Genomic DNA, 10,288 nt, shown 5'->3' with positions numbered 1-10,288 from the left:
CTGCCAGACCCCAAATGCCTCCCGGCTGTACAAAGATGGCCACGAGCTGGACTGCTTTGACAACTCATGTCCTTCAAGTCGTCCGCACGAGTTAAGCATCTGTTAGGCAGCGTGGTGGGGAGACGCTCCAAAAGTTGAGGTGTTTCAGAAACGGATGCGAACGAGATGATCACAAACGGCATTTTTCACAATGGGTTAAATAGGTTTTCTTTGGGGGGGTGGGGAGTGTCAACAGAACTACCTACTCAGCATAAAATGGGAGAAACGTTGCTGTGAATTAGGCTCGACGTTGCAAATGCCTCCACAAAGGTATAAGGGATTGCAGCAGAGACATAAGACTTGCACAAAAGAACGGCAGGGATATATTTCATGTACAGTATATCATGACAGCCAATGAATTTGGCTGTTATATTGGTATTTACACACCTAAGCTGCAAAACTCATTCCTTTTCAAGACTTATTTATATGCAAAAGAGCTTGTGTGCTTTTGTGCCAGGGCCGTCATACACCACACTGGATGGATTCAGCGCTTTTCAGGCCCAGAGAACATTTGAATTCCAGGCGTTCGCTGTTTGACGTTCTCTCTGCTCCCACCAACACAAAACAAATCTAGCTAATGCAAATATGATAATCTTTTCAGCGGCGGGTTTAAAGGGTGCAGATATAATTAAGCCACTTTTCTATTTGGATTTGCAGTAGCTCCATCGACTTGTTGTTTATATATTTATCGTTGTGTAAACATATATTTCGAACTGTATGGTGCAAGATTTTCAAGTCAAGCGCTTCCTTGGCTCTACCGTAAGCCGGCCTGGAATGAGGTCTGTTTTTCTATTACAGCAGAGGCAAGGGAAGAGAGCGGTAAGAGGGCGATTGACGGGATCAATAACTGCTGACATTGTCCCTGATGCAGGGCTGCAGAGGGATGGCAGGGCTTTGTGTGAGATCGCTGCTGTCCTGCGGACTGTGTTAAGGTGACCCGGCCTCTCAGCTAAACCCCGAGAGCCCAAAACTTCCCGGGGTGCCTTTGCCTCTCTTTGTTACCATATTTTTTTCAGCCGTGATGCATCCTATCCCCCGCCCTGGCTGCGATAGCTCTCCTTTTGGGGTATGCATGTGGAGGACCGCCCTGGGGCAGCTCTCCTTTTGGGACGTGCACCTGCAGCAATGCTGCTGCTTTCCGCTGCCTCTTCTCACTCAGCTCCTTGTCGGGTGACTTTTCTGATGGCTTCCAGCTGCGGAGGCAAGCCTAAACTGGCACAGGTACAGGGGAGCCCTCGGTCCTCTTAGGGGCATCTTGCTGTTTCACATCCATGCCATTCCTGTCTAGCCTTTCACACCATGGGACCGCCACACATCTAAGCATGGCCTGTCGGCCCTTTCCTCTGCAAAGCCCTACAAAGGTGGTGTTGGGTTGCTTGTAGCCTGGAAGACGACCCAGGGTTGGGAGCAAGGATCAGTGTAATGGTTTAAAGGTTGGCAGAGGGCTACTGGGAGCAGATGCAAGCTGTCATGGGCTCGGATAGAAGAAGTCACAAGCTGAGATGCTCTCTGGCAGGATGCTCTGAGACCTCCAGGCGTGGGTAAAATGAGGAAGGCTGGAGCCAGGCTAATGGGCACTGGCGCCTGACCTCATGTCCGTCTACTTGACCGAGTCTCCCACCCCTCTGGAAAGCCATGAAGAATACCAAACGGATAATACGCACATTGACTGAGAGTCCAGCTGGCACCTGGAGTTCCCAGTTAAGACATTGGGAGTTGTGGCAGGTTAGCACTTCGAGTGCCTGATGACCCCTCGCCCCTCCGGGACCACAACGGCTGTGACCGCAGGAGTCCAGCACGACAGAAAGGGCAGAGGAAATACTAACAGGGAGATGCTGCCTTGCACCAGACTGTGTAAAGCAAGGGGGGGGGCGAGATCTTGAGTGGCGTCTCTGTAGATGTGGGGGGAACAGGGGACACAGCAGCAGATAGGGCATGGAGCGGAAAGCAGAGCGGGAGAGCGGCCAGGGGCAGGGAAGTGCAACAGCACTCAGGGAGGGTGCCAAATGGTTGGCCTCCACTCATCTAAAAGGCTAAATTTCCTTGATGAGGGCCAAAATAATGCCCTTTTCCTCTCTTAAAACTGGCTTTTCAAGCTCTATTAAAATTCCTGCAAATCTTTTGTGTCTCTCTAAGGCGCCCTGGTACCTTGGTGCTTCACAGTCATTAACGCTCCTGGCCCCTCTGCTGCGAGGCACAAGGTGTGCAGCGACTTCAGGAAGGTCAAGGGCAAATTGGTGGTAGAGAAGGACCTTGAACCCTAGCCTGCCACGTCCAAGGTCAGCACTGCAAGCACGAGGACATCCTTCCCGTCCACCCTTGCCTTGCTGGGAATGGTGGAGGGTTTCCTTTTTTGTCCAAGTGACAACATGAATCTTGGAGCCATTTGATTGAAATGAAAATGATAATGCGGGTGTGGAGCCAGTTCTCCTTCCTGCTCCTGCTTTTCAGGAGGAAAAAAGTGGGAGAAAGCTGGGGGGGAACATTGCAAACATCTTAATTCTTATTCTAATGATTTTGAATATTTGTTCTCATTTCACAGAAGAGGAGAGGAAAAAAGAAAGATGAAGAAAGGAAATGGAAATGGAAATGCAAAAGGAAAAGGGTCTTGACACCCATCTTGCTGGGATCATTTGACCCCACCGGTCTTCCCTGCCCACGTGCAGTGGGGCTGGACCCGATGATCTGCAAGGTCCCTTGCAGCCCTGAACTGCTATGAAACTATGAAAAGGAAAGAAAAAGAAACAGAAGAAAGAAAAAAAAAAGAAAAAAGATTTCCCCCCCTGAAACAAAAATGGTTTCAGATCCTTTCAAACTCTCCAAGAAAAATATTTACCATTCCTCTACCAGCTCTCTTCCTGATAGCACCAGCCTGCAAGGAGGCAATTAGAGATTACAGCAGCTCTTCATCTCTACCTGGGATTCTTGGACCCGGCATCAGACTCTGAAAAACCCTCCGACTGCAGGTGCTGGGCTGTGCAAAGTCTAGCAGCAGCCTCTCCTCTGCTCCAGCTGGAGGCTCCAGAGAAGTACATTGGCCTCCCTACTGCGAGACAGCCCTGTCAAATCCAAACTTCCCCGGCTCTGTGAAGGCAACTCGACATGGTGCCAAGACGCTGTGTTCTGCGGCTGACTGCGGAGGATTTCGGTGCCCAGATGGGGGAAGGGGCTGCTGCTCGGAGGTGGGGGGGCTCCAGACGAGGAGCAATCAGTGGGAACAGCAAGGAGAGAGCAGCTCTGTGAGCTATGCATGCTCGCCCGGCCATCCTAGCGAGGCAGAGCTCTCCAGCTCGGTGCTGCAAAACCAACACAAGAGCAACACGCTGCTTCATTGGATATGGAGCAAACTGCCTTCCAGGCTCGGGGGCTGCCACTGTTACACTATTTGGGGCCGGATCCTCACCGTATATGAACCCGCAGACCTGCTCTGCAATGCATGGAGCTGTGCTGTCGCACACCAGCTGAAGGCCTGGGCCGGGGTATCACAACAGTGGGAGCGGGGGGGGGTTGTGCAAAGCCATGGCATGGTAACAGTGCGCGTGAAAGCATCCCTGCATCCAGCAGGAAAAGCTTGGAGGAAATCCTACCAGACCTGGGATACTCCTACTTTGTAAGAGAGCTCACACTATCCCAAAAAGTGATGTTGTGGATTTGGAGAAGGGAGGAGACAAGGAAAAGAGCAGAGGGTGCCAAGTCTCCAGGTTGTAGCCGTATTGGGCTAGAGGAAAAAGCATTCAGGACTAGTGGCAGAGGGGATATCTTTTGTTAGACCAACTATGTTTTTGCCAAAAAAATAAATAAAAAGATTTAAATGCACGCTTTCGGGCACTAACCCCCTTCATCAGGCTTTGGAGAAAAGATTGCAAAAGCTCTCCTGGGTAGAAAAGACGGTTCATATTTCATAGGAGGTTTGATGGTGGTAAAAATCTCCTGTTCGAGTGTGCCAACTCGCTCTGGTGAGAGGCCCCATTTCACCATGAACGTTTCCAGTCTTGTGCTGCTTTTCGGGAGGGAAAAATCAGCCCGCCCTATTTCCCCAGTGGACAAGAAGTTTTTGGTTAGGAGGCACCGGACACTATTTTACCTCATCCTCCCCAAGGGATGGGAAGAACATTGCAGGGAACAAGAGAAGGGCAGGCATTACACTTGAGTGGGGGAGACATTAGGCAAGTGGGTAAAGCAAACGGCTTCGGCCTCTCTCGTAAGGCTCATCTGGAAATCTGGGTGATGGCTGCACTCCCCGGGTGAGAAGGGGGCTTCTGCTCTTGCTCGAAGACAAAGAGGATGCCCCAAAAAAGGCCATTTCAGTGGGGTCGTGCTTATTCTCCCCACAGCAAGTCAAGCGCTGCAAGGAGTAAAGCAAGGGAACTGGATGGGCAGCATTTGGGGGAACATTGACATTGGACCTGCCCTTCTTCCCAAGAAAAGAAAGAGAAAAGCGACTGGCGGGACTAGACACCTGGGTAAATTCATTACCCAAAAGACCAGCATTTGCTTTGAGATCTCTCTAATGAAAGGGACGTTTCCATGTGTCGATCCCTCCCTTCCCCTTGTGTTAATCCTGCGCCTCGGAGCATCGCAGAGCCCTAGAAGGAGTTGAACGCTGTGGCGGGAGGCCAGCTCTGCAGCGGGACGGAGACCTTTAACGAAGTATGGTTGACATTCAAAGCACCCGCAGACACGGCCCTGGGTGGGTTGGTGAGAGAGGAAATGCCCTGTGAGAGAAGGGGAGATCCTGGGATGTTTTATTACTCGGGTCTCACCTCTTAGAAAGCCATGTAGCAATGCTATCCCAAGGCAGGCTGGGCCTAGCAATGCCCCTGTAGCCTCTCCCGAATGGCAGCCCCTGTCACTTGGCAATGGATATTTTTCCTGGTTGTTATAATAACAAAGCTACTCCACTGGCCTCTCCTGGACATGGTCTATAAAATGTCTAGGTCCTTTATACATCTACACAAGCACCTGGAAAGACAGTGCAGGTCAGCTTGGGAAGATGCTTCGGTGGGGGACAGGCACAACGCACTATATATGAGCTGGGGGAAAAAAGGATCAGGCCTGGGATTTCATTGTAGCCTGGCAGTGCTTGCTTGGGGCCGTTCGGTGACCAAAGTAACTTAGAGCAGCCCCAGACTGCGCCTACGATCCTCAGGAAGACATATCCCCCTATGGAGGGGCGCAGCCCCCCGTCACATCACTTTTACACACCCCACACAAAGTGGGAAGAAGCTCAAAGCCTCTCTCTGGTCCCTCCGCTTCCCTGCCTCGGTTTCCCCTCTGCTGTGAAACACACCTGGTTCCCAGTTGACCCAAGTGGCTGAAATGGGGAAGGTCCAAGTGTCCGAATGACCTCAACCCAGTCTCACACCGCAGGGAGCGTGAAAGTCGGAGCTGGATCTTTTCACAGACCCCTCTCCTTAATCTCTCGGGGAGCGACCCTTGCCAAATAAAGCGGCGGCATTAAAACGCCCCTGCACTTTCTCATCCCTTTCCCACCTGCTCCCCCAGCCCTTCCCACAGCCTGCGGGCTGGGAGCTCGTGTCCTCTTTGTTTGACTACAAGCCATATTCCAGCGGTCTGAAAAGCCTGCGGAGGGAGCAGGCTTTGCGCGACCGGGGCTGCAGACCAGGGGGATGAGAGGGGCAGCTGGGTGTCAATGCCTTTGCAGGAAAGCAAGCCCCCAACTCCCCAGAGCGAGCTTTGGGAGGGAGCGCGCCCGCTCTGCTCCCCTCCCACAGCATCTCTGCTCCTTCCTGGCTCTGTCAGGAAATCCCTGCCTTGCTGCTGGCCTAACTTCACTGCAGATTTTTTTGGGGGGGCGTGATCCTGTCCCGCAGCCCCTCCGCTCCTCGCTTTGCACCGTCCCCTGTTTGGCTTCGCAATGGACAGTAGCAGCAGTTTCTTTGTTCTTCCACCATCTCCGCCTGTCCCCCCTCCCCAACCTTTCTTCCCTCTGCCCTCAGCGTGGCACTGTTTCTTCATTCTCCAGCTGCAATCCCCAACTATCCCCGGGCTCGCCACCCTGCATCCTGCGCCAGGCAGCGGGCAAGGAGGCCCTCGGGTGACAGTCCCCTCCAAGCACCGGCCCCCCACTTCTTGGCCTGCTCTGCTCCCCCCACCCCTCCATGTCCCCTGCCCCGCCACCTCCGGATAGCGGCCGTCCCCTCTCCCTCCTATTGCCTAGTGCGCTTCTGTGAGCATCGCTGCCCTGGGGACTCTGCCGCCCTTTGCAAACATGAACCAGACTCTCGACACCTCCGGCAATCCCGGCAATATCCCATCCCCTCCTTCCAGCCTTTGGGAGCCGGGGCATGGGGAGGATTATCGCTTTCAAACTCAGGTGTGTAACGCCGGGGGTGCCTGAGTCCCCACCACAGCACCCAAGCCTGCGGTCTCCTTTCCAGAGGCGCTGGCCCATGCCGCTCCTGTCGAGGTCCAGGAGAAAGTGCTTGGCCCTGCAAACCTGTGCTCCTCTAGCCATGTTGTTTTCTTCTTTTCTCATGCTTTCTTTTGCACCAAAATAAAAAAGGGGTGAGGAGCAGGGATATGTTTGCTGTGGTTTTCTCAAGCCTCTGCCATGTGCTGGCACTCGTGATGGCTTTGGATGGGCCAAGAAAGGTCTGCCCCGCCACGAGTCCTCCTCTCATAAGTTTTGGGCATTTATTCCTTGGGATCTTAAAAGAAAAGCTGCAGCTTCACCAGCATGGGGGGAGACCTCCTGGCCTAGCCGTTGCTGAGCAAAGGAGCTGTTAGACTTTCTCTGTCACTTGAATGTAATCTGGAGGGACGGGCCTCAAAACAACCCAAAGCTTTCTACCGCTCTCAGAGATGGGGAAGTTCACAGCTCAGGTCTCCCTCTATCACGGCTTACACTGGGACTTCAGGTCCAAATGCTGGAGAAACTTTGGGAAAGGGCAGCTGTGGACCGGATGCCAGGACTGGAGCCGTGCATAACCGGCTCACCAAAGCTCCTAGCGCCTGCGTACCAGGAGCAACGTCTTCAGCCCCGTTCCTCCTGATTTACACCTTTGCAATGGGTGGGAAAATGTCCAGTGCATTTCCAGTGCTCCTGCTGGGACTGACAACCACAGGCTCCTGGAGAGGGAGTCCTGCTCCCCGGCTCAGGATTGCCGATTTGGGGTCAGGAAGGAAATTACCCTCTGGTCAGATTGGTACGGACACTGGGGGGTTTTGCTTTCCTCTGTACTGGGGGGCATATCCTCTCCCTGTGATCTCTTGAGCCTACATTAACAACCTTTGCAGCAGCAGGACATTGGCCTCCACACTCCCTTTGCTTTATCTGTGGCCAGCTAGGGTGTTATGTCTCCGGTTTTGTGTCAGGGTTGATCGTATCGTTTTGCTCAGATTTAGCTGGGATGGTTTGGAAAGGGCTGATCCTGCCACAAGCAGGGGTTGGACCAGCCGGATTCCTCTATGATTTGGTTTCCCTCCTGCTCTTCAGGCCCCAACAATAGACAAACGCCCTTTTATCCCACCCAACACCCATGCACGCACACACACGCGCTCCTCTTTCTGGCTCTACCTGGGAAACACCCTCCCTTACTCCTTTGCATCCTACGTCTCATTTGCAATCTGTATGTGGTCCAGCTTCTTACCTGAGGTTGGCGTCATGGGTGCGGCGGCAAGACCGTTCATGTTCAGCGCTGCCATTTGCTGCATCTGGGCTGCCGCGAAGGCTGCCATGGGGTTTAGGTACCCCCCTTGTGCCACGGACGCCATGATAGCCGCCTGCTGCTGCATCAGCTGGAACAAAGAGAACAGGGAAAAAATATCACGCATTCACTGGCCCGGCGGTCCAGAGTGCGGACGCAAGCTGCACGTGCCCAGCAGTGGCTCAGGTTTAATGCGCTGCCGTGGATTGGAGGTAGCCATAAATGTGGGGCTAGGAATGGAGGTGTGCCAGGCCGCCCTGCCTTGCACTCAACCCGCCGTCGCTCCTTCAGCAGCTGGGTGGACCACCTCCCAGCGAAGAGGGGGACACAGCATGGGGCTGCCCATTTGTATTACAAAGGCCAGGTTCAGCCTGCAGACTCCTGCCCTCTTGCTAGCAGAGTTGTCTGCTAGATTTTGCTTTGCCCTAAGCCAGAAAGACTCCTCGGCAAGCTATCAAACAACTTCACCCGCAGGTCTCTAACCAGGAGCTCACAAAACCAGGAGCAAGCACCAGGACTCTGCGTCAGACTGACGGCAAAGTGCAAAGCAGCGGGTGTGAGACGGCACGGTTTACTTTTAGCCTTAGCACTGGCTTAGAAGCCACGGAGGCAAATACATGCTCATCCTGATTTCAGGGATCTTGGGCTCGTCATTTTAAAGAATAGCTGCATTTCATCTTGGGAAAGGTGTGTATGAAGTGATGCATATATGGAGGGGCCATTATATTCCCTAAGGAGCCTGGTTCTCTGCGTGGGCTATTCACGTGTGCTTGTGCAGCCCGGGTACAAAGTGCATGTAAAATGCAGTTGCTGAGACGGATGACTAGGGAATACTGGGTGAGTGTCTTTTTTTGCTCTCAGCGTGCATGGGACAACCCAAAGGACAAAGGAGGAGAGACTCGGGACTGTGGGTGGGGGGTGCTATTTTGCTGTTTTTCGATTTTACTGCCCTCCTCATTAGGAAGTCTCATCCGGGTGATGTAGCTTGGTCTACAGGACTCAGCGTTAGAAAGGAAGTCATGGCAAGGAAAGTTTTGCTCTTCACTGGTAGCTATCAGGGTTAAGTCGCTGCTAAATAATCACAACCCCTCTTCCCCCACCAGCTTTGACAAGGGGCTGGGGGTCGGACCTGATGATCTGTTTAGGTCCCTTCCGACCCTAAGCACTAGGATACTGTTTAGGATAAAAGTCTCCTGCCTCTCGAAAGCATTTAGAAGATGGGCAATAGTCTAACACCTGCCTTGGAGTTAGCTACCCTCAGCTCTGCTACTGATCTGCTGATGACCTTGGTCATGTCATTTAAACTCACTCTGCGCCTTAGTTTCCCCCGTCTGTAAAATGAGGAACATGACATTTTTTTTTTCTTCCATTGTAGCACTAAAAAGGCACTAAAAATCCTTCCTGAGATCTTTGCACTAAAAATGCCATACAAGAGCTGATCATTATTCTGGCTGGTATTTTAACATGCAGCATCTCAGTGTCAAGGTGGCAGCTTCCCATTTGATTGTTAATTACCCTTTTTTATTATATACTGCGTAAGACACTTTCACATTTTAATTAGTGATTTACTCTTCTTTGTAATTACTGATGGAGTGATTAGACAATCTTTTATATTGCAGCACAATGCCAATCCCCCTTTAAGGAGTAAATTCGTTAGTAGGCACCAATTGAATTTATTCACCAGATCAGGGGCTGAGCAGGTGATTTCATTAAGTACTCCAATAAAGTGAATGAGGGAGAGGGAATGCATCCATCTTTAAGCAGGGATGGGCTCCAACTTTGGGTGTTTACTGACCCATATCTCATCTCCTGTGCTGGATATTTACACTTCTGGCTGACTGAGGATATAGCTTGCTCCACGGCTGATTATTTAAGTGATGGCTGCTATCCAGTACATACAGGATCTGCTTAATGCTAGTGATCAAATTAGCATTCCTCTGAGGCAAGGAGGTGTCCACTGTCCGAAATGTCTTGAGGAAGCTGAGCCCGGCGTGGCACCAGTTCCCTGAATGAACATCTTTTGCATTTATGGAGGCCTTTAGGCTAGAGACTAACTACACACCATAGGGTCCAATCTCAGCACAGGTAACTAGGTGCAGCTGGGGGACAAATTAGACTCAGAAACCCCTTCCCACTATGCCACCAGTGCTCTATTCATTGGCACCAAACACTGTCATTGGTAGCACACAGCTTCTTGTAGCATGCTGCCCTTTTCCTGGTCATGCCTCATCCGTGAACTGGTGCCTGAGATGAGTTATTCAATATTTTTGGCAAGCTAAAGCTCACTCCATTGCTGTGGCTTACATGGATGTTGTGGGAGATGCATGTTTGCACTACTTGGGCAAAAACTGTCACGGGTAGGCTTTGGGCAATAAGTTGGTGGCACCACTGTTGGCCATGTCCAGCTTAGAGGGTCCTGGATAACAGTTGGTTGCTCCTGTTTAGCATTGCAGGGGGTCTGCCAGGGCCTGTCTACACCCTTGGTAGCAGTGTGCCCTGGTTGGACTTTTAATCCTCCTGCACTTGTTTGCATGCTTTGAATGTAGAAATGCACCCGTGCAGCTGCTCCAGACTCATCC

General features: G+C 51.9%; 1 protein-coding gene across 10 annotated transcripts in view; it reads right to left on the bottom strand.

Annotated features, from left to right (window-relative positions):
* CELF4 (CUGBP, Elav-like family member 4) overlaps positions 1-10,288 on the bottom strand; it is an 860,358-nt gene that overhangs the window by 93,908 nt on the left and 756,162 nt on the right. For 9 of the 10 annotated variants that reach the window (XR_002100356.1, XR_002100357.1, XM_019531828.1 and 6 more), the window contains exon 7: positions 7,653-7,800. Coding sequence is in view for 8 of the 10 variants with exons in the window: in XM_019531828.1 (XP_019387373.1) it covers positions 7,653-7,800 (148 nt within the window). In the remaining 2 variants the exon portion in view is untranslated. The remainder of the gene's footprint in view (positions 1-7,652; positions 7,801-10,288) is intronic. The other variant, XM_019531831.1, reaches the window with a different exon arrangement.

The sequence above is a fragment of the Crocodylus porosus genome, unplaced genomic scaffold (genome assembly GCF_001723895.1).
Source record: "Crocodylus porosus isolate Cpor-Errol unplaced genomic scaffold, CroPor_comp1, whole genome shotgun sequence".
Taxonomy (NCBI): Eukaryota; Metazoa; Chordata; order Crocodylia; family Crocodylidae; genus Crocodylus; species Crocodylus porosus.
Note: the sequence above shows the minus strand (reverse complement) of the source record. Positions and strands in the feature narration are given on the sequence as shown.